The sequence below is a fragment of the Nerophis lumbriciformis genome, linkage group LG15 (genome assembly GCF_033978685.3).
Source record: "Nerophis lumbriciformis linkage group LG15, RoL_Nlum_v2.1, whole genome shotgun sequence".
Taxonomy (NCBI): domain Eukaryota; kingdom Metazoa; phylum Chordata; class Actinopteri; order Syngnathiformes; family Syngnathidae; genus Nerophis; species Nerophis lumbriciformis.
Window position 1 is genome coordinate 18096105 of NC_084562.2, and position 24290 is coordinate 18120394.

General features: G+C 37.0%; 2 protein-coding genes across 4 annotated transcripts in view; both read right to left on the reverse strand.

Moving 5' to 3' along the window:
- Window positions 1–16067, reverse strand: part of slc22a31 (solute carrier family 22 member 31) — a 30996-nt gene extending 14929 nt beyond the window's left edge. The window contains exons 1-3 of the mRNA XM_061974784.1: window positions 15568–16067; window positions 1475–1578; window positions 1239–1393 (exon numbers count right to left, since the gene is read on the reverse strand). Coding sequence (XP_061830768.1) covers window positions 1239–1393; window positions 1475–1578; window positions 15568–15957 — 649 coding nt within the window. The 5' untranslated portion in view covers window positions 15958–16067. The remainder of the gene's footprint in view (window positions 1–1238; window positions 1394–1474; window positions 1579–15567) is intronic.
- A 3708-nt stretch (window positions 16068–19775) lies between these two features.
- The window catches only part of ankrd11 (ankyrin repeat domain 11), a 294007-nt gene continuing 289492 nt past the window's right edge, over window positions 19776–24290 (reverse strand). For all 3 annotated transcript variants that reach the window (XM_061974775.2, XM_061974774.2, XM_061974776.2), the window contains one exon: window positions 19776–21590. In XM_061974775.2, coding sequence (XP_061830759.1) covers window positions 21405–21590 — 186 coding nt within the window. In that variant the 3' untranslated portion in view covers window positions 19776–21404. The remainder of the gene's footprint in view (window positions 21591–24290) is intronic.

Here is a 24290-nt window from a genome sequence, read left to right on the forward strand (position 1 = left end):
TATTTGGATTTTGACCATACAAGTTAGATAATATAATATTTGTTGCAATATTGGACACTATTTTTTTCCCTGTCAAACTAGAAAAGAAAAAAAAAACTAATACCTTTAGGAAGAAAATAAGAACGTAAAGAAAGAAAATATAAGGTATTTTATTGACAGATATTATTTCCAAGCTTTTGCGGGCCATATAAAATGACGTGGAGGGCCAGATCTGGAATAGAGTTTGACACCTGTGCACTAGACACACCAATGATGTACAATAAAACTCCTCATAGGAAGTTGCCATTTGTTATATGTGACATTATACAATGTATACAATAGAGCACACAACACGACAATTGTCAGCACAAACAAGTATCAAATAACTATAGTACTACCTTAGCTTTTGTAAATGACTTGTTTTAGTCAAGTCACTTACAAAAAGGTAAACCTGGTAGGGTATAGGAGCTGGCAGCTACACAACAGCTAAGCACACTATAGCGCACAAAACACGACAATTGTCATTACTAAACAAGTATCAAATAATTATAGTACTACCTTAGCTTTTGTAAATTACTTTTTTTAGTCAAGTCACTTACAAAAAGGTAAACCTGGTAAGCTGTAAGCTACTAGGAGCTGGCAGCTACACAACAGCTAAGCACAGCTAAGCACACCATAGCGCACAAAACACGATAATTGTCATTACTAAACAAGTATCAAATAATTATAGTACTATCTCAGCTTTTGTAAATGACTTTTTTAGTCAAGTCACTTACAAAAAGGTAAACCTGGTAAGCTGTAAGCTACTAGGAGCTGGCAGCTACACAACAGCTAAGCACACCATAGCGCACAAAACACGATAATTGTCATTACTAAACAAGTATCAAATAATTATAGTACTATCTCAGCTTTTGTAAATGACTTTTTTTAGTCAAGTCACTTACAAAAAGGTAAACCTGGTAAGCTGTAAGCTACTAGGAGCTGGCAACTACACAACAGCTAAGCACATTATAGCGCACAAAACACCACAATTGTCAATACAAACAAGTGTCAAATAATTATAGTACTACCTTAGCTTTTGTAAATGACTTGTTTTAGTCAAGTCACTTACAAAAGGTAAACCTGGTAGGCTACTAGGAGCTGGCAGCTACACAACAGCTAAGCACACCATAGCGCACACAACACGACAATTGTCAATACAAACAAGTATCAAATAACTATAGTACTAGCAATAACAAGCGTTATAAGACGATACTTACTGGCAATGTAGGAGGATACAAACACCCCAGCTAGCATGGCGCCCTGAGAGAGACGTAGCAGCAGGAAGACCACGGCACTGTTGGACAAGCACACGGTCACGCCAAACAGGCTGGACAGACTGATGGACAGGAGGAAACTACGTCGCCGACCTAACCTGGGAGAAAGACAGCAAAATCACACAGGTGCATTGACTGAAGTCACGTGACTACGCCAACAACACCCGATGATGATTTACCAGTCGCACAAAGAGCCGATGAAGATGTATCCCAGAATCCATCCTGTCATGAAGCAAATGTGCTGGAGGGGGATTTTCCAGTAGTTGCTGCACACCAGGTTCCACTGAGGAGGATTTGGGACACAACATATTTATGAAAACATGATTTTATTTGCATGAAATGTTTGCCTGGTGCATTATAATTAATTTCCACCGTAAGCTATGTGAGCAAAAAGTCACAATCGGGGACTTCAGCGTGTGAGCAGGCAGGAATGTAGATCATGTCCACCGTAATTGAATCAAGATGGCTGCTGATGACATTATTGCATTACAACAAAGTAGTGTTCAAAATAGAGCCTGCCAGGAAATTCTTTCCCGCTCATCCTTCAGCCAAACTCCCTGGCAGGCCAACAAGGTTACATCGATAAGACGCATCATATCTCCTCATGCTTTCATCCTGATGATGCAACACTTGACCTGGGGATTGGAGGAGAACTGCTGGACCAAATTATGGGATGGAAAAAGGCTCCAATTGCCAACATTTAGACCAGCGTCGATATTTGGCATTTTGACGTATATCTGTATCGGCCTATTTTCACGACAACAGAGCTACGTCACAACATATACAAATATGTATATTCAGTATATATATCTTTGTCAAAAAAGAAACAGTTTTTGTACATCTTTCCTGGCGTCTTCTTGGTTCCTTTTTGTTTGTTTTTGCTACTGCAGCCACGGTGTATTGTGTGTAGAATTTTGAGGACTAAGTACTGAGCAAAGCTGTGAATACTTATGTACACATGATTTTTTTTATTCTTAATAAAATTGCAAAAATACCACCTTTTCACATTGTCTTTATGGGGTATTGTGTGTATAATTTTGAGGATAAAGAACTGAGCAAAGCTGTGAATACTTATGTACACGTGATTTTTTTTATTTTTTATTTGTAATAAAGTTGCAAAAATACCACCTTTTCACATTGTCATTACGGGGTATTGTGTGTAGAATTTTGAGGATAAAGTACTAAGCAAAGCTGTGAATACTTATGTACACATGATTTTTTTATTTCTAATAAAGTTGCAAAAATACCACCTTTTCACATTGTCATTATGGGGTATTGTGTGTAGAATTTTGAGGACAAAATACTGAGCAAAGCTGAGAACACTTATGTACACATGATTTTATTTTTTTATTTTTAAAAAAGTTGCAAAAATAACACCTTTTCACATTGTCATTATGGGGTATTGTGTGTAGAATTTTGAGGACAAAGTACTGAGAAAAGCTGTGAATACTTATGTACACATGATTTTATTTATTTATTTTTAATAAAGTTGCGAAAATAACACCTTTTCACATTGTCATTATGGAGTATTGTGTGTATAATTTTGAAGACAAAGTACTGAGCAAAGCTGTGAATACTTATGTACACGTAATTTTTTTAAATTTTGAATAAAGTTGCAAAAATAACACCTTTTCACAGTATCATTATGGGGTATTGTGTGTAGAATTTTGAGGACAAAGTACTGAGCAAAGCTGTGAATCATTATGGACACATGATTTATTTTTTAATTTATTTTTTAATAAAGTTGCAAAAAAACACCTTTTCACTTTGTCATTACGGGGTATTGTGTGTATAATTTTGAGGACAAAGTACTGAGCAAAGCTGTGAATACTTATGTACACATGATTTTTTATTTTAAATAAAGTTGCAAAAATAACACCTTTTCACATTGTTTTTATGGGGTATTGTGTGTAGAATTTTGAGGACCAAGTACTGAGCAAAGCTGTGAATACTTATGTACACATGATTTTTTTATTTTTAATAAAGTTGCAAAAAATATCACCTTTTCACATTGTCATTATGGGGTATTGTGTGTAGAATTTTGAGGATAAAGTACTGAGCAAAGCTGTGAATACTTATGTACACATGATTTTATTTTTATTTTTTTAATAAAGTTGCAAAAATAACCTTTTCACATTGTCTTTATGGGGTATTGTGTGTAGAATGTTGAGGACAAAGTACTGAATACTTATGTACACATGTTTTTTTTATTTTTATACATTTGCAAGAATGATGGGGTATTGTGTGTATAATTCTGAGGATAAAGTACTAAGCAAAGCTGTGAATACTTATGTACACATGATTTTTTTATTTTTTTAAATTTGCAAAAATAACACCTTTTCAGTGTGATTATGGGGTATTGTGTGTAGTATTTTGAGGACAAAGTACTGAGCAAAGCTGTGAATACTTATGTACACATGATTTTATTTATTTATTTTTAATAAAGTTGCGAAAATAACACCTTTTCACATTGTCATTATGGAGTATTGTGTGTAGAATTTTGAAGACAAAGTACTGAGCAAAGCTGTGAATACTTATGTACACGTAATTTTTTTAAATTTTGAATAAAGTTGCAAAAATAACACCTTTTCACAGTATCATTATGGGGTATTGTGTGTAGAATTTTGAGGACAAAGTACTGAGCAAAGCTGTGAATACTTATGTACACATGATTTTTTTAGTTTTAATAAAGTTGCAAAACTGTCACCTTTTCACATTGTCATGATGGGGTATTGTGTGTATAATTTTGAGGACAAAGTACTGAGCAAAGCTGTGAATCATTATGGACACATGATTTATTTTTTAATTTATTTTTTAATAAAGTTGCAAAAAAACACCTTTTCACTTTGTCATTACGGGGTATTGTGTGTATAATTTTGAGGACAAAGTACTGAGCAAAGCTGTGAATACTTATGTACACATGATTTTTTATTTTAAATAAAGTTGCAAAAATAACACCTTTTCACATTGTTTTTATGGGGTATTGTGTGTAGAATTTTGAGGACCAAGTACTGAGCAAAGCTGTGAATACGTATGTACACATGATTTTTTTATTTTTAATAAAGTTGCAAAAAATATCACCTTTTCACATTGTCATTATGGGGTATTGTGTGTAGAATTTTGAGGATAAAGTACTGAGCAAAGCTGTGAATACTTATGTACACATGATTTTATTTTTATTTTTTTAATAAAGTTGCAAAAATAACCTTTTCACATTGTCTTTATGGGGTATTGTGTGTAGAATGTTGAGGACAAAGTACTGAATACTTATGTACACATGTTTTTTTAATTTTTATACATTTGCAAAAATGATGGGGTATTGTGTGTATAATTCTGAGGATAAAGTACTAAGCAAAGCTGTGAATACTTATGTACACATGATTTTTTTATTTTTTTTTATTTGCAAAAATAACACCTTTTTAGTGTGATTATGGGGTATTGTGTGTAGAATGTTGAGGACAAAGTACTGAGCAAAGCTGTGAATACTCATGTACACATGGTTTTATTTTTAAAAAGTTGCAAAAATAACACCTTTTCACAGTCATTATGGGGTATTGTGTGTAGAATTTGAGGACAAAGCACTGAGCTACGCTGTGAATACTTATGTAAACATTATTTTTATTTTTTTATAAAGTTGCAAAAATAACACCTTTTCACTTTGTCATTACGGGGTATTGTGTGTAGAATTTGGAGGACAAAGTACTGAGCAAAGCTGTGAATACTTATGTACACATGATTTTTTTATGTTTAATAAAGTTGCAAAAATACCACCTTTTCACATTGTCATTGTGGGGTATTGTGTGTAGAATTTTGAGGACAAAGTACTGAGCAAAGCTGTGAATATTTATGTACACATAATTTTTTTACTTTTCTAATAAAGTTGCAAAAATAACACCTTTTCACGTTGTCATTATGGGGTATTGTGTGTAGAATTTTGAGGACAAAGTACTGAGCAAAGCTGTGAATACTTATGTACACGTGATTTTTTTTTTTTTTTTTTTTTTTTGTAATAAAGTTGCAAAAATAACACCTTTCCACATTGTCATTATGAGGTATTGTATGTAGAATTTTGAGGACAAAGTACTGAGCAAAGCTGTGAATACTTATCTAAACATGATTTTATTTATTTATTTTTAATAAAGTTGCAAAAATAACACCTTTTCACAGTCATTATGGAGTATTGTGTGTAGAATTTTGAGGACAAAGTACTGGGCAAAGCTGTGAATACTCATGTACACATGATTTTTTTATTTTTATTAAGTTGCAAAAATAACACCTTTTCACATTGTCATTATGGGGTATTGTGTGTAGAATTTTGAGGACAAAGTACTGGGCAAAGCTGTGAATACTTATGTACACATGATTTTTTTTTTTTTTATAAAGTTGCAAAAATAACACCTTTTCACATTGTCATTATGGGGTATTGTGTGTAGAATTTTGAGGATAAAGTACTGAGCAAAGCTGTGAATACTTATGTACACGTGATTTTTTTTTTTTTTTTTTTTTTGTAATAAAGTTGCAAAAATAACACCTTTCCACATTGTCATTATGAGGTATTGTATGTAGAATTTTGAGGACAAAGTACTGAGCAAAGCTGTGAATACTTATGTAAACATGATTTTATTTATTTATTTTTAATAAAGTTGCAAAAATAACACCTTTTCACAGTCATTATGGAGTATTGTGTGTAGAATTTTGAGGACAAAGTACTGGGCAAAGCTGTGAATACTCATGTACACATGATTTTTTTATTTTTATTAAGTTGCAAAAATAACACCTTTTCACATTGTCATTATGGGGTATTGTGTGTAGAATTTTGAGGATAAAGTACTGAGCAAAGCTGTGAATACTTATGTACACGTGATTTTTTTTTTTTTTTATTTGTAATAAAGTTGCAAAAATAACACCTTTCCACATTGTCATTATGAGGTATTGTGTGTAGAATTTTGAGGACAAAGTACTGAGCAAAGCTGTGAATACTTATGTACACATGATTTTTTTTTTTTAATAAAGTTGCAAAAATAACACCTTTTCACATTGTCATTATGGGGTATTGTGTGTAGAATTTTGAGGACAAAGTACTGAGCAAAGCTGCGAATACTTATGTACACATGATTTTTTTATTTTTATAAATTTGCAAAAATGATGGGGTATTGTGTGTATAATTCTGAGGATAAAGTACTAAGCAAAGCTGCGAATACTTATGTACACATGATTTTTTTATTTTTATAAATTTGCAAAAATAACACCTTTTCACATTGTCATTACGGGATATTGTGTGTATAATTCTGAGGACAAAGTACTGAGCAAAGCTGTGAATACTTATGTACACGTGATTTTTTTATTTTGAATAAAGTTGCAAAAATAACACCTTTTCACATTGTCATTATGGAGTATTGTGTGTTTAATTTTGAGGGGAAAAAATTAGTGTATTCATTTTTGGAATTAGGCTGCAACATAACATGTGGAAAAAGTGACTTTTTAGGTGGTAAAAATCTGCTGATGTTATTGACTTAATGTGGCTTTTAAAGTTCATTAATACTGTAAGATTTCTAACCTGATTATTCATTTTTAGTAAAGGTGACTGAGGAAATTTCACTTTTAGCTGAAAAAATGTAACACACATACAAAAAAATCAAATTTTGGGCTAAAACTATGGCCATCGAAACAACACTTCACTTTTACGTGTCAAATGATGCAACAAGTTCAAGCCGGTGTTGATCTTAAAATACTTGCTGTCAAGCCTCTGCGTGTTCATCTAGTCAGGTGACAGACCACTTCATCAATATTTGCAGATTAGGAGGATCCTTGAGCAACAGCAGGCCAATCAAAAAGACCCGAGAGACAGTAAACATGTTCTTGTTACACAAGCGCAGCAACGACCCGATGCTCCAAACACGGATGCAAGTGGAAAACGTAGGATCAGCAACAAGTGCAAAAGAAAAATGCTGCAAATTCCAAAAAGTCACCAACAAAACAACTGCGCGAGAGAAATGCGGCAAGTTCATGCAACAAAATAGTTTTGGCCATCAATTTTTTTAAAGGTTGATTCCTATTTTCAACAATCAGCAGCTGTGTATCTCCATTAGGGCTGGGCGATAAAAAAAAATATCAGTATATATCGTGATAGACAGGTAATCGATATCAATTAAAAAAAATGCGTTCGATAAAATGTTTGATTTTAGTTTTTTTTCCGACGAAGCAAGTGGTTGCATGAACAAAGGCAATCGTTTACTGGTAACCGAGCAACTGAAGGAAGTGATCACTGATCAGTGTGAGGGACACGCTGACAGCCAATCAGGTAACAGTATCAACTATCATATTAGATTGCGCCATCTTGTTGTCGCGCCGCTGATTGCAAGGAGTGAGGAGAGAAAGTAAAAGTGAGTTCTGCAGAGAGCCAAGAAATTGAATACAAAACAGGAAAAGTCACTTCAACATTATGGCAGTTTTTTTGGATTTTTAAAAAAATGGACCAATGTGGTCTGTAAATAATACTACACCACCTTAGCCGCGCTCACCCTTTAGAGCACGGCCGTAACTTCCCGGCACTAAACCTGCAGTTCTTCTCAGGTTTCTCTATGTTTACATTTTCACAGTTTGCACTATTTTGTTACACTTTATTAAGCATTTCTTACATATTCCTTATTTTTGCACCTTCATTTTATGAGCTTATTAATAAGTTATCAATTTTTTTATATTTTTATATTATTTTTATATTTGAATTTTGTTGACATTGTTTGAGTGTTTTCCATGCTTGTGTTGATGTTTTCTTTTCTTTCTGCCTCGATAGCTGAGGGGATTATACCTTAAATATCACAACTTACATTTAATATATTTTTCTCCTGGTCCTTATTTTCAACAGGTCATTAAAAATATCAATAATTATCGATAGACTGATATAAAACACTGATTTCATGATATAGTTTTTAGCCACATTGTCCAGCCCTAATCTCTATACACAGTGTGGAGCCGCTCCTCTACAACAACAGTATAAAAAAATTATCAAGATTATTTTTCCTATATCAGGCAATTACTTTGACTCTGGGGGACCAAATTTTGAGAAAAAAATGTGTCTGGGGGCCGGTATATCTATTTTTAGGAACACTGATATAAAAATTATGACAGACCGCCTTAAAACAGAATGGAATTTTACATTTATTTACTGAATGAGACACCCATAAAGTACATGACAATAATGTGGGATTTACAATATCAACTAGGAAGGATAAAACACTGAATATTGACAACATATGAACGTTACACCCCCTCTCGATCGACATATTTTACAATCAAGCGAAACGTAACAAAAATGCAACAAACACAGCGAAATATGAACGTGAAGGGTAAAAAAACCAACACCTACAATCTGATACATCTGATATAACACTAAGCTTTAGAACTTTGTTGTAATAATCCCCTTCCGCGTCTGTCCCTGACACCTGCATTTCAGGCTCTGGAAACACTCTGTGGAAACGCTCCCCACCCACACTGCTTGGTGCCTCGTCTGAGCTGCTGTGACTTAGATTACCAAAGTAACTAATTAGATTATCATAGTAACTAATTAGATGACCATAGTAACTAGTACATCATGCAAAAGCGCAGTTCCCAACCATTGAAATACTTTGTATAGTTCAAGACTTACGGTCATTAGAAAACATCACTGCACATCACAATGGCAGCTACACTTTCCATCTTAAAGGGGAACATTATCACAATTTCAGAAGGGTTAAAACCATTAAAAATCAGTTCCCAGTGGCTTATTTTATTTTTCGAAGTTTTTTTCAAAATTTTACCCATCACGCAATATCCGTAAAAAAAAGCTTCAAAGTGCCTGATTTTAACCATCGTTAAAATCCAGCGTCCATTTTCCTGTGACGTCACATAGTGATGCCAACACAAACAAACATGGCGCATATAACAGCAAGCTATAGCGACATTAGCTCGGATTCAGACTCGGATTTCAGCGGCTTAAGCGATTCAACAGATTACGCATGTATTGAAACGGATGGTTGTAGTGTGGAGGCAGGTAGCGAAAACGAAATTGAAGAAGAAACTGAAGCTATTGAGCCATATCGGTTTGAACCGTATGCAAGCGAAACCAACGAAAACGACACGACGGCCAGCGACACGGGAGAAAGCGAGGACGAATTCAGCGATCGCCTTCTAACCAACGATTGGTATGTGTTTGTTTGGCATTAAAAGAAACTAATAACTATGAACTAGGTTTACAGCATATGAAATACATTTGGCAACAACATGCACTTTGAGAGTGCAGACAGCCCAATTTTCATCAATTAATATATTATGTAGACATACCCTCATCCGCTCTCTTTTCCTGAAAGCTGATCTGTCCAGTTTTGGAGTTGATGTCAGCAGGCCAGGGAAGCTAGGGTCGATATTCTTCTCTTGATCATCTTCGGTGGCATAAGGGACGGTGTGAGCCAAGACATCCAGGGGGTTTAGCTCGCTCGTCTGCGGGAACAAACTGCCGCCATTGCTTGCCGTGCTACCGAGGTCCTTTGTCCCTGAATTGCTCACACACTCCGGCAGATTCAACGGGGGTCTGGCGGCAGATTTCTTTGACTTTATCGTTGGAAATGCATCTGCTTTGAGTGTCGCAGGATATCCACACATTCTTGCCATCTCTGTCGTAGCATAGCTTTCGTCGGTAAAGTGTGCGGAACAAACGTCCAATTTCTTGCCACTTTCGCATCTTTGGGCCACTGGTGCAACTTGAATCCGTCCCTGTTCGTGTTGTTACACCCTCCGACAACACACCGACGAGGCATGATGTCTCCAAGGTACGGAAAACAGTCGAAAAAACGGAAAATAACAGAGCTGATTTGACTCTGTGTTTGAGAAAATGGCGGATTGCTTCCCGATGTGACGTCACAACGCTCCGAGAGCGAATACTAGAAAGGCGTTTAATTCGCCAAAATTCACCCATTTAGAGTTCGGAAATCGGTTAAAAAAATATATGGTCTTTTTTTCTGCAACATCAAGGTATATATTGACGCTTACATAGGTCTGGTGATAATGTTCCCCTTTAAAGATCTAAAAAAAAGGTATTTGGGAATGTCCAACGGGCCAGATTGAAAAGGTTACCGGGCCCCCGGGGCTTAATTTGTCCAGGTCTGGCCTATATGCTGCACTGCCACACTTCTATTATCATTTGTTTATGAGCGAGGGCCAATCGGGACGGCCAAATCTACATTTGTGACAGACTTGCGTGAATAATATATATAATAATAATAATAATAATAATATCTATGTTGCTGCTTCTTGATCTTAGCGCTGCTTTCGATACCGTCGATCATAATATTTTATTAAAGCGTATCAAAACACGTATTGGTATGTCAGACTTAGCTTTGTCGTGGTTTAACTCTTATCTTACTGACAGGATGCAATGCGTCTCCCATAATAATGTGACCTCGGACTATGTTAAGGTAACGTGCGGAGTTCCTCAGGGTTCGGTTCTTGGCCCTGCACTCTTTAGTATTTACATGTTGCCGCTAGGCAACATCATACGCAAATATGGTGTTAGCTTTCATTGTTATGCTGATGACACCCAACTCTACATGCCCCTAAAGCTGACCAACACGCCGGATTGTAGTCAGCTGGAGGCGTGTCTTAATGAAATTAAACAATGGATGTCTGCTAACTTCTTGCAACTCAACGCCAAGAAAACGGAAATGCTGATTATCGGTCCTGCTAAACACCGACATTTATTTAATAATACCACCTTAACATTTGACAACCAAACAATTACACAAAGCGAATCAGTAAGAATCTGGGTATTATTTTCGACCCAACTCTCTCCTTTGAGTCACACATTAAGAGTGTTACTAAAACGGCCTTCTTTCATCTCCGTAATATCGCTAAAATTCGTTCTATTTTATCCACTAGCGACGCTGAGATCATTATTCATGCGTTCGTTACGTCTCGTCTCGACTACTGTAACGTATTATTTTCGGGTCTCCCTATGTCTAGCATTAAAAGATTACAGTTGGTACAAAATGTGGCTGCTAGACTTTTGACAAGAACAAGAAAGTTTGATCATATTACGCCTATACTGGCTCACCTGCACTGGCTTCCTGTGCACTTAAGATGCGACTTTAAGGTTTTACTACTTACGTATAAAATACTACACGGTCTAGCTCCGTCCTATCTTGTCGATTGCATTGTACCATATGTCCCGGCAAGAAATCTGCGTTCAAAGAACTCCGGCTTATTAGTGATTCCCAGAGCCCAAAAAAAGTCTGCGGGCTATAGAGCGTTTTCTATTGGGGCTCCAGTACTATGGAATGCCCTCCCGGTAACAATTAGAGATGCTACCTCAGTAGAAGCATTTAAGTCCCATCTTAAAACTCATTTGTATACTCTAGCCTTTAAATAGCCCCCCTGTTGGACCAGTTGATCTGCAGTTTCTTTTCTTTTCTCCTCTGCTCCCCTTTTCCTTGAGGGGGGGGGGGGCACAGGTCCGGTGGCCATGGATGAAGTGCTGGCTGTCCAGAGTCGGGACCCGGGGTGGACCGCTCGCCTGTGCATCGGCTGGGAACATCTCTGCGCTGCTGACCCGTCTCCGCTCGGGATGGTGTCCTGCTGGCCCCACTATGGACTGGACTCTTACTATTATGTTGGATCCACTATGGACTGGACTCTCACAATATTATGTCAGACCCACTCGACATCCATTGCTTTCGGTCTCCCCTAGAGGGGGGGGTTACCCACATATGCGGTCCTCTCCAAGGTTTCTCATAGTCATTCACATCGACGTCCCACTGGGGTGAGTTTTTCCTTGCCCTTATGTGGGCTTTGTACCGAGGATGTCGTTGTGGCTTGTGCAGCCCTTTGAGACACTTGTGATTTAGGGCTATATAAATAAAGATTGATTGATTGATTGAATAAGTAAATATAAGTAAATAAATGGAAGTACTGAAATTCCTTTTTTTTTTTTTAAGACAACAGGCGTTCTTCTTCGCCGCCTACTCAGTGCTCACGCTGGTCCCCGAGGAAATATTGCTACAATTGATATCGAGAAAATCAAGTATTGATGTATTTTTTTTTGTGTTGGTATTGACTTAGACCTAGACAAACTTTATTGATACACAAGGGAAATTGTTCCAAAACAGTAGCTCAGTTACAAAGGATGGAAAGGGTAAGGATGGAAAGGATAATGCAGGTATAAAGTAGACTAAAAATGTACCATTGTAGCACTATAACATATAACTAGAGATGTCCGATGATATCAGCATGCCGATATTATCGGCCGATAAATGCTTTAAAATGTAATATCGGAAATTATCGGTATCAGTTTTTATTTTATTTTTTTTTTTTTTATTAAATCAACATAAAAAACACAAGATACACTTACAATTAGTGCACCAAACCAAAAAAACTCCCTCCCCCATTTACACTCATTCACACTCATTCACACAAAAGGATTGTTTCTTTCTGTTATTAATATTCTGGTTCCTACATTATATATCAATATATATCAATACAGTCTGCAAGGGATACAGTCCGTAAGCACACATGATTGTGCGTGCTGCTGGTCCACTAATAGTACTAACCTTTAACAGTTAATTTTACTAATTTTCATTAATTACTAGTTTCTACGTAACTGTTTTTATATTTTTTTACTTTATTTTTTATTCAAGAAAATGTTTTTAATTTATTTATCTTATTTTATTTTTTTTATTTTTTTTTAAAGGACCTTATCTTCACCATACCTGGTTGTCCAAATTAGGCATAATAATGTGTTAAATCCACGGCTGTATATACCGGTATCGGTTGATATCGGTATCGGTAATTAAGAGTTGGACAATATCGGAATATCGGATATCTGCAAAAAAGCCATTATCGGACATCCCTACATATAACATATGTAATATTTACATGTAATTGGTACTTGGTATCAATGTCAATATTTTTGACTCTTCCTAGGCCAGGGGTCAGCAACCCGCGGCTCCGGAGCCGCATGCGGCTCTTTGATCACTCTGATGCGGCTCAGCTGCATACTTGCCGACCCCCCCGATTGCCCAGGGAGACTTCCGGATTTTAGTGCCCCTCGCAGATAACTCCCGGGATGAATTGTCTCCGATTTTCACCCTTACAACAATAATGAGGGCGTGCCATGATGGTACAGCATTCAACACCCTTTACAATACGTATAACCAGAGTGCCAGCACAGCCTCTTGTTGAATGCCTCTTTTGCTTGCACACGTTATTGACAGCAAGGCATACTTGGTCAACAGCCACACAGGTTACACTGACGGGGTCATATAAAACAACTTTAACACTCTTACTAATAATGCGCCACACTTTGAACCAAAACCAAACAAGAATGACAAACACATTTCGGGAGAACATCTGCACCTTAACACAACATAAACACAACAGAACAAATACCCAGAATCCCATGCAGCCCTGACTCTTCCGGGCTACATTATACACCCCTGCTACCACTAAACCCCGCCCCCACCCCAACCCTGCTCCCTCACACATCAACCCCCCCCTCTCTGTGCGTCGGTTGGGGGTGGGGGCGGGGTTTGGTGGCGGGGGTGTATAATGTAGCCCGGAAGAGTTAGGGCTGCGTGGGATTCTGGGTATTTGTGCTGTTGTGTTTATGTTGTGTTACGGTGCAGATGTTCTCCCGAAATGTGTTTGTCATTCTTGTTTGGTGTGGGTTCACAGTGTGGCGCATATTAGTAAGATTGTTAAAGTTTTTTATACCGCCACCATCAGTGTGACCTGTGTGGTTGTTGACCAAGTATGCCTTGCTGTCGCTTACGTGAGCATGCTTAAACCCCATACAACGCGAGGCTGGGCCGGCACGCTGGTTGTAGTGGGTGCTAAATGCTGTACCATCACGGCACGTTCGAGAGAACAGTTGCCCTGAACTTCGTAGTCTGCCTGAAAAATCGGTAGGGTTGACAAGTATGACGCTGTCAAGCGCCTTTCATGTTAAACTCGCGGTCCGCACCAACACTCAATTCTCATTAGACATAGCACATAATAAAAATAAAAACTTTGTATGCAGTGTTATTTCATTTTAAATTTCAAAAGATTTTTGTGGCTCCCATTGTTTTCTTTAATTTGTGAAACTGGTCAAAATGGCTCTTTGACTGGTAAAGGTTGCCGACCCCTGTATTAGGCGATTAATCAAAAAAAAAAAAAAAAAAAATTAATAATAAATGAACAATGCAAAGAATAAAAGTATAAAAAATGTTTACACAAACATAGAAGCGTGTAATGGGGGGGCGGCTACAAATAAATTCTGCTTAGGCCCCCACTTTAGCTAGGAGCGGCCCTGCTCATGAAACACGGGAAACATAATGTTGGATATAGAGAACATACAAACACTTTATTTATTGAGTCAAAAATATTAAAGTTCGGTGATTTGGTAAAATTGCAAACAGCTAAAATGATGCACAAAGCAAACTATAACCTGCTACCAAAGAATGCACAACAATTCTTCTCAACTAAAGAGGAGGAATATAACCTTAGAGGAAAAAATAATTTAAAACATTTGTATGCACGTACAACACTTAGAACCTTTAGCATAACAGTATGTGGAATGAAATGATGAAATGGATTAAGTAAAGAAGTTATGATCCAGTTTAAGAAGTTGTTCAAAATAATAGTGCTTACAAAGTACAAAGAAGAATAATTAAGAGAAATACTTTCAACCTTATTGAAAATAAGATATTCTTCATCTCAGTATGTTAATAATGACTGAATTGATTAATTACATATTACAAAACTGTTGTGTATACTAATTCACAGATGTTATTTTATTATATAAAAAGGTCAGTAAATGATTCTATATATTTGTAAACGCTCTGAAGTGGGAAAGGGGTAGGATTAAATAAGCTTTGCTTCTTCCTACTCCTTTTCGGACATGATGTAAAGTAAAATGATATGAAATTGTGTTTTGTATTATACTGGAAGTGTGTTCATGTTCGAAATAAAATTTAAAAAATAAAATAAAAATCATGCTGGGAGAGAAAAGGGGTTCACTAAAGTGTTTCCATAAAGATGGAATCATAGCAACATTTATTGTAATAGTAAGAATATACGAGAAATAATGAAATAATAGATTGTGATGTGTTTTTGTCCCTGACAGATAATGTTGGAGCTGTTGGGCAAATATTGACTTTTGCTAACTTTTTACACTTAGGAAGACGGTTGAATAATTTGTACACTAATTACTATCGCTAGTGACAGTTTGTACAGAATTATAAAGAAAATATTGACTAATTCTTACCTCCGTGACGAAGTTGCTCCGGAGCCCCGACACATGCTGGTACTCCCAACCCCGCGTACAGCTCACCCTCTCCCGGGGTAGACTCGGGGAAAAGTCGGAGGAGTTGGTGGGGTACTTGTAAAGTTCACAATGGCTCAGCCCGCTGCCGTTAACCCACGGAATGGTGAGGTTTAAGTAACCCGACCGGGACAAGTTGGCGAGCAGGAGAGCGGCAGGAAGCAGCTGCGGGTCCGCCTGGCAGTGGTACGACTCCGGGATGGCGGTGAAGAAGACGTCGCTGAACAGGTTGAACGTGACGGCGAAGGTCGGGAACCAGCTGAACAGAACCACGACGCGGTTGTAGCGGCCGTAGCCGCCCGCGTGGGGGAACACTTTGCCCTCGTAGTCCATTGGAGGGAAGGAAAATGAAGGAAATAAAAGATAAAGAAAAAAGGCGGCGAATATTAAGAGAGTGACCACAGCACCGGGCGCGCGCACGCCGCCTGAGAGACACGCGCAGGTGAGGCGCGCACGCCGGGAAAAAAGGAGGCGGGGCGATGACGTCACAATTTCAACTCGTTATATCTATTATTATAATTTTGTTAACCATTTGTTTTGAGCCTCATCCTCATTACAACGTTTTACACACTTTTTAATCTTGTAAAACCATTTTTATACTTTTTTTTTTTACCCACAGATTACCAATTTGTGGTGGGGGGGGGGCGTGACCAAGGCGTGTCGATGTGACGTAATCGTATGATTTGCCTCGACGCATGTATTTTATATAACAAAGACTTTACACAAGTTATATAAATATTTGTCATTTATGGAAGCCCGTTTAAATACCCCAATAGTCATGAGATGAGTCATAGTTTTGAAATAAAAAGTCATGTTTATTAAATTGAAAAGTAATTATGAGATTGAAAAAAAATTAAGTTATGACATAAGGAGGAGCTGGACGAAGTGGCTGGGGAGAGGAAAGTCTGGGCTTCCCTGCTTAGGCTGCTGCCCCCGCGACCCGACCTCGGATAAGCGGAAGAAGATGGATGGACATAAAAAGTCATGATTATGACATGAAACATTGTAATTATGAGATAAATCGAAATTATGAGATAAAAAAAATGTCATAATTATGAAATAAAAATAAGTAATTATGAGATACATCGAAATTATGAGAAAAAAGTCATGATTATTAGATTCAAAGTGGTAATTTTAAGATAAAGGGTCATAATTATGAGGTAAAAAGTCGAAATTATGAGATAAAAAGTTGTAATTATGAAATAAGAAATCAAAATTATGAGTTAAGTCATAATTATGAGACAAAGTCGGAGAGACGCGCAGGTGAAGTGCGCAAGCCGGAAATAGAAGAAGGCGGGGTGATGACGTCACAATTTCACCTCGTGCTCGCTTGAGTTATATTTATTTTTATCATTTTGTTAACCAATGAGTACACATTTATTTCGAGCCTCATACTCATTACAATTTTTTACACACTTTTTAATCCATGCAAAACAATTTTTATACTTTTTTTTCTTACCCACAGATTGCCAATTTGTGGCGGTGGGGGGCGTGACCAAGGGCCGTGGTGGGGGCGTGTCGATGTGACGTAATCGTATGATTTGCATAATTAACTCAGACGCATGTATTTTACATAACAAAGACTTTAAACAAGTTATACAAATCTTTGTAATTTATGGAAGCCCGTTTCCGCCAGTAATACAAATACCCCAATAGTCATGAGATGGAAAGTCATAGTTATGAAATAAAAAGTCATGTTTATTAAATTGAAAAGTAATTATGAGATTAAAAAAAGTCTTAATTATGAGATTTAAAAAATTTAATTTATGACATAAAAAGTCATTATGACATAAAACGTCGTAATTATGAGATGAATTGAAATTATGAGATAAAAAAAAAATCATAATTATGAAATAAAAATGTGTAATTATGAGATGCATCGAAATTATGAGAGAAAAAAGTCATGATAATTAGATTCAAAGTGGTAATTTTAAGATAAAGGGTCATAAGTATGAGGTTAAAAAGTCAAAATTATGAGATAAAAAGTTGTAATTATGAAATAAGAAATCAAAATTATGAGTTAAGTCATAATTACGAGAGAAAAAGTCGGAGAATAGGAGGCGGGGAGATGATGTCACAACTTGACCTCGTGCTCGCCTGAGTTAAATTTACATTTATTTTCAGCCCAGTCCTCATTACAACGTTGTCCACATTTATTTTACTTTTTTATTTTTTAACTGTTTGTGGACAATGCTGAAGAAACAAGTCCATGTCAGAAAACCAACACATTTAGCTGAACTGCACCAATTTTGTCAAGAGGAGTGGTCAAAAATTCAAGCAGAAGCTTGTGGATGGCTACCAAAAGCGCCTTATTGCAGTGAAACTTGCCAAGGGACATGTAAGCAAATATTAACATTGCTGTATTTTACTTTTGACCCAGCAGATTTGCTCACATTTTCAGTAGACTCATAATAAATTCATAAAAGAACCAAACTTCAGGTATGTGCTCCAATCACTCTATCACAAAAAAAATAAGAGTTGTAGAAATGATTGGAAACTCAAGACAGCCATGACATTATGCTCTTTACAAGTGTATGTAAACTTTTGATCGTGACTGTATGACTTACATACTTTATAGAGCAGGTTTTTCTAGTCCTGTGACCATGGAAGTGGAATAAAAACATAACTGGGATCTGAAGAGGACACACTTGATTTCATGTAATATTAATATTTAACCAATTTACCATAAAACCATGATTTCTGACCGGCGGTCAGTTAGATCAGAAGTAAGATCAAATAAAAATAAAGCAAAAGAGCCAAAGTTGTAATATTTCAAAATTTTATTAACGAACATAATCTCTGAGGAACAACAGCAGTTCTCGCGCTCTCTGTACATGCAACGGTAGAAAATAACAATTTAGAATTTTTACTTTTAGTCTTTTTAACCCACCCATTCTCTCGCATGACTATTTTTTTTTGTCTTTTTTTTTTTTCTCTCTCCAGGATCTCCTCGACAACAGCTGAAAGTGGATTTTCTATGACAGCATTGACGACAAGCCCGCCCCTTAGCTGCTCCAACAATATGTACACAAACTACATTGTACAATTTTTAAAAAATGTTACACGCCGCTCCTTCCCCATGGAACCCCAACTTTCCACGCAACTTTTCCACACGAGTACAAAGAAGAGGGTGCCAAAAATAAACAAACAAAAAAAACGTCCTGGGAGGTTTTATTTACAACAGCTATTTACAGTATGTCTCTTTCACGCATTACAAGGAGGGAAATTTACACAGCCGAGACCAAACTTCAACCAGAACATACCACAGGTGTCAGAAGAAAAACAAAACAGAAATAATAATAAATAGGTTATTTCTCACTTTAAAGAGTAGTTCTCCATGCTTTGTATTAGTCTTTTTTTTATTTTTTATTAAAAAAAAAAAAAAAAGCAAAGAAACAGCTACAGTCTGGGTTTGAATTAAAAAAATAGACTAGGAAAGAAAAAAAGGCTTGAAATCGTGATACTATTTCATGGAAAAATAGCAATTATGTAAGAAAAAACAATGCAAATTATGAGTGAATGTGAGGAGTAGAGGTAATATGTTGCTGACTCGGGTGGTGCCAAGTGCTCTACTGTGCATCTGGTGTGGGTGTGGGTGTGTGTGTGCGTGCGTGTGTGTGTGGAGAATAAACCTGATGTCGTCCATTGCTCGCGCTGAGAAAAAAGACCCGAGGTCACCATTTCAAGCCTTTGTGGTTGAAATCAAGGAGGGACTAGAAAACACAGAGGATGTCTTGTAAACAATAGTCAGGACAAGGTTTTACATTCTGCTTGATAAGCGACGTGATTGACATGCCAGCGGCGTTAGAACGCAAAACAACCAAGGAAGAAAAAATACACAGCAACAACAACAAGTCCAAAAACAACAAGGTAAAAAGACAAAACACAACCGTAATAATCGAGTGGAAGAAAACGAGACAAATCGAGAAGGTGACAAGCAGGCTGGCTATGGTGGGTCCAAATCTGAATGTGTGGCAGTTGTGTTACTGTATATAAACTGTCGAGCCACACGGAACAACACAACAGTATGGAGGATACGGACGATCGGTGTTGGATAAAAAGCGAATTAATTGTGTTTAGGGGAAATAACACAATATTGTTTAAAAAAAAAAAAAAATCTTAAAGTAACTGGACTCTTATTTTTGTATTATTAAAACCATCCCAATTTTAAAAAAAAAAAAAAAAAAAAAAAAAAAGGCCACATTTTGGGAGTCCTCTGCCTTACTGACACTACCACGTGGGGGTAGCGAGTGCAACAAGGTAACGGGAGCCATGACACAAAGTTTTCAGAAAACATTTTCTGGGGAAAACAAAACAATATTAAAACATGAACTTCTATTTATGAATGACATCACTTATGTTTCCATTCAAACCGTATATATATATATATATATATATATATATACACATATATATTTATATATATCTTTGTGACTTTGCCCGACAATGAGTACATTATTTTTTCACCCCTAAAAAGGCATTTTCTTGGTTTGACATGTGTCAGATATAATTGTGTGGTAAAGCAACGTTTAAATAATCCTCGTCTATTTCTGCTACATGTGTGGAAATATCGTGGAGTCCAGAAGTGGCCTATAGTCAGTTGTGATGATGCAATCGGCCGTTTCCAATACTGAACAAGAATCGAGTACATGTTTGGCCCGCGGATATGAGGGAGGGAAAGTGCTGCCCAAAAGTGAACTGTACATAAAAAGATACTTTTTATTTCTTTTCTGTTTTTTTTCTTTACACTTACTCGAGTGATATTACAGTACATAGGTTATTTACAACTGTGCAGTAATGTGTGGCAAAATAAATTATCTAGAAGGCAGCAAGAATACATTGTTAACGAATATAAAAACTGTACATCATTTACGGAATACAACTTTTTTCGTTTTTTTTTCGATTTTTGTTTTTTTCTCCATTAAACTAATATTGGCTCTGTAGTGTTTCAAGTCACTTCCTCAGAAACAATGAAATGCCCAAGTAAAGAAATAGACAAAAACAAGATTTCTCTCCCCGTCAAAACCACATTCGTTATGTTTGTTTTCGTCTCGTTTGTCCCGTGGCGTCGAGTCCGATGCGTGGGTGGAGGACGTCGAGGTGGCCCGAGGACACTCCGGTCTGTCCTCAGGGGTCCACCTCGTGCCTCCTTCTGTTTTGCATGGCTGAGGGGCTGCCTGGTAGTCTCTCCCTCTAGGACTCGCAGCAACCGTCGGCCTTACCTGCCGCAGATCTGGCATTCGCCAGCGGCCGTTTTCGGTCTGGCTGGCTCCCAACACGTCCCGGCTCACCTGGAGCCAGCAGGGGGGGGGGATTGGGAGGGGGTTCCTCTCCGGGTTCCTCCCTTGGCGCGGGGAGAGCTCCTCTTTGACACCCGCCAGGTGACTCGTATGAAGCGAAGCCCAAAAAAAGTGAAAGCAGAAAATATATCTCTGTCCCCCGTCTCCGAGCACGGGGGAGTTTGTGGGCCTGAAAGCAAAAACTTATTTTTTTGTTGTTGTTTTTTTGCTTTGGATCAAAAAAGGAGTAAAAACTTTAGAGGATGAAAGTGCAAGTTGAGTATTTTCTCAGTAAAAACATGTCTCCTTCTTCAGGGAAGGGAACAAAGAGTAGGTTTTTTTCTTCTCTTTTTTTCAAATCCGTACTCTTTTGCTATGTTTTTCTGTCTAAAGGCCCTTCTCAAACTTGCTAGCCCTTTCCGTTTTGTTCTGTCCGACAAAGTCTCTTTGAGAAGAAGGGATCGGGATAAAGTTTGCACTTTATCGCTGAGCCGAGAGGTGTCACGCCGGCAGCAGGACAAAGTCGTCGTTGACGTCCACCATTGGGACGTAGAAGGACGGCACTTCGTTGACACAAAGGGACTTATGTCCGGCGGGTTCCAGTTCCTGGACCTTCAACTGCCACTCCATCCTTTGTACCGCGTTGAGGGCCGCCGCCTCGTGCTGCTGCCGCATCAATAGACATGTCTGCCGGAGAGAGAGGAAGCTTTCCATTCATACATTGGTCTTTTACGTTCCATTTGTTCAATGTTCCTATGAAATAGTGATGGGTAAGTGACGCCTCGGTGAGCGTGTGGCACACTCACTGGCTGTGTTGACACTGTGTTGCTGTTTCATGAGGGCCCCACTAAAAAGTCACTACATTTGACCGGAAAAAAAAGTGGAATCCCTCTATTTGTGAACTTTTTGATGAACTATGCCTCCAAGTAGGGTTGTACGATATGCCGGTGATAGTTTGTTTTCATGTACAACTTTCTACGACGCCGCCACAGAAAGATGTGTTTTACGCCACTCCTTTGTCTCATTTTGTCCACCAAATGTTTTATGCTGTGCGTGAATGCACAAAGGTGAGCTTTGTTGATGTTGTGTGGAGTGCTAATCAAACGCCATTTGAGACTTTTGTGATTTAGGGCTATATAAATAAACATTGATTGATTGATTGATATTTGGTCAAAGCACGACTACAAGCTAATCGATGCTAACATGCTATTTAGGCTAGCTGTACACTGCAAAAACTGAAGTCTAAGTAAGATTATATATCTCAAATAAGGGTGATATTTGCTTATTTTCTGTCTGATAAGATAATTCTTCTCAGTAAGCAGATTTTATGTTAGAGTGTTTTACTTGTTTTAAGGGTTTTGGTCCTAAATGATCTCAGTAAGATATTACAGCTTGTTGCTGAGATTTGATGACCTATATTGAGTAAAACATGCTTGAAACTAGAATATCAACTGATGCAAAGCTGTGTCATCAACACTCACAAGTATAAAACTACTTTTTTAAAGTAATAATTTCTTACTTAAAGCATGAAAAAAAAATCATGATGCCGAGCGCATATCATTATGTCAAGATAATGGCACTAGCATTTTTCAACATATTGAGCAAAAAGGTCTCGTTTTTATTCTACCAAGAAAAGTGCCCATTTTATTAGTGAGAATATACTTATTTTAAGGTATTTTTGGGTTCATTGAGGTTAGCTAATTTTACTTGTTTTGGAAAGTCTTGACAAGCCGAATTTTCTTGTTCTATTGGCAGATAATTTTGCTTAGTTCAAATAAAATGTTTGTTTTTTTTCTTGTTTTTGAACACTGACTTTTTGCAGTGTATGTACATATTGCATCATTATGCCTCGTTTGCAGGTATATTTGAGCTCATTTAATTTCCTTTACTCATGTCCTCTGTGTATTTAATTTAAATTTGCATGTCTCATGACACATTATCTGTATGTAATACTGGTTGCATTTCTGATAGTAGTTTGTGTGCCATGTTGTTCCAGACCACAGCAAACGTTACCCAGCTTGCAAAGATTGTAATAAATCCATTAGAAGGAGACAGCCTGTCGTTTCCTTTAACTTGGACACACACATCTACACCTTTGGCAATTCTAGGCCAGTAATTTCCAGGAGTTCTCACCCTTTGAGAAGCCTCTGTTTTTCAATGTTGTAAAATGTGTGAACAAATATTACATTTCAACATTTCCGTCAACTAAGATTTGTGTCAGCCTGCGACACAGTCATTTTGATAGTAGGCTAATATGGACACTTACATCATATCATGTGTTGCCTTCATTATAACACCTAATACAGGGGTGTCAAAGTCGTTTTCATTGGGGGCCACGTCACAGTTATGGCTGCCCTCAGAGGGCCACTTGTAACAGTGAATATATACCTTTTAAATTGCTTCATTACATAGTATTTATTGTTATATATTTTTACGTACACTGTAAGAAAAACATGTAGATTTTAGAGTAAAGTTTAGCTGCCGAAATTTTACCATAAAATGTACCATGTTTTTTACAATGTATACTGTAAATGGGAAAACAGTACCACTGTTTTACTGTAAACTCTACGGTCGTTTTTACGGTGTTTTTACGGTGTATTCCTGTAACTGGTAAAACAAATGTTACACATTTTTTTGTTTCGTGTTTTTAGGGTAAAATTCTGGCAACTGAGCTACCAGTTTTTACTGAAAAATAATTTTTACATTGTACAACTTGATGGATGAGTTGCTTCAAAATCATGAGTCAAGCAGATATTCAAGTACTTATTTTGATGTTTGGAATGTGCAATAATATAATATTTGTTGCAATATTAGATTAAGTTTAAAATATATGAAACTGCATACAGTACATGTATTTTTTTTCTGTCAAAATAGAAAGTTGACTAACGTATTTTTCGGACTATAAGTCACAGTTTTATTCCTAGTTTGGCCGGGGGGGCGACTTATACTCAGGAGCGACTTATGTGTGATATTATTAACACATTACCGTAAAATATCAAATAATATTATTTAGCTCATTCACGTAAGAGACTAGACGTATAATATTTCATGGGATTTAGCTATTAGGAGTGACAGATTGTTTGGTAAATGTATAGCATGTTCTATATGTTATAGTTATTTGAATGACTCTTACCATAATATGCTACGTTAACATACCAGTTGGTTATTTATGCCTCATATAACGTACACTTATTCAGCCTGTTGTTCACTATTCTTTATTTATTTTAAATTGCCTTTCAAATGTATATTCTTGGTGTTGGGTTTTATCAAATAAATTTCTCCAAACAATGAGACTTATACTCTAGTGCGATTTATATGTTTTTTTTCCTTCTTTATTATGCATTTTCGGCCGTTGCAACTTATACTCCGGAGCGACTTATACTCCGA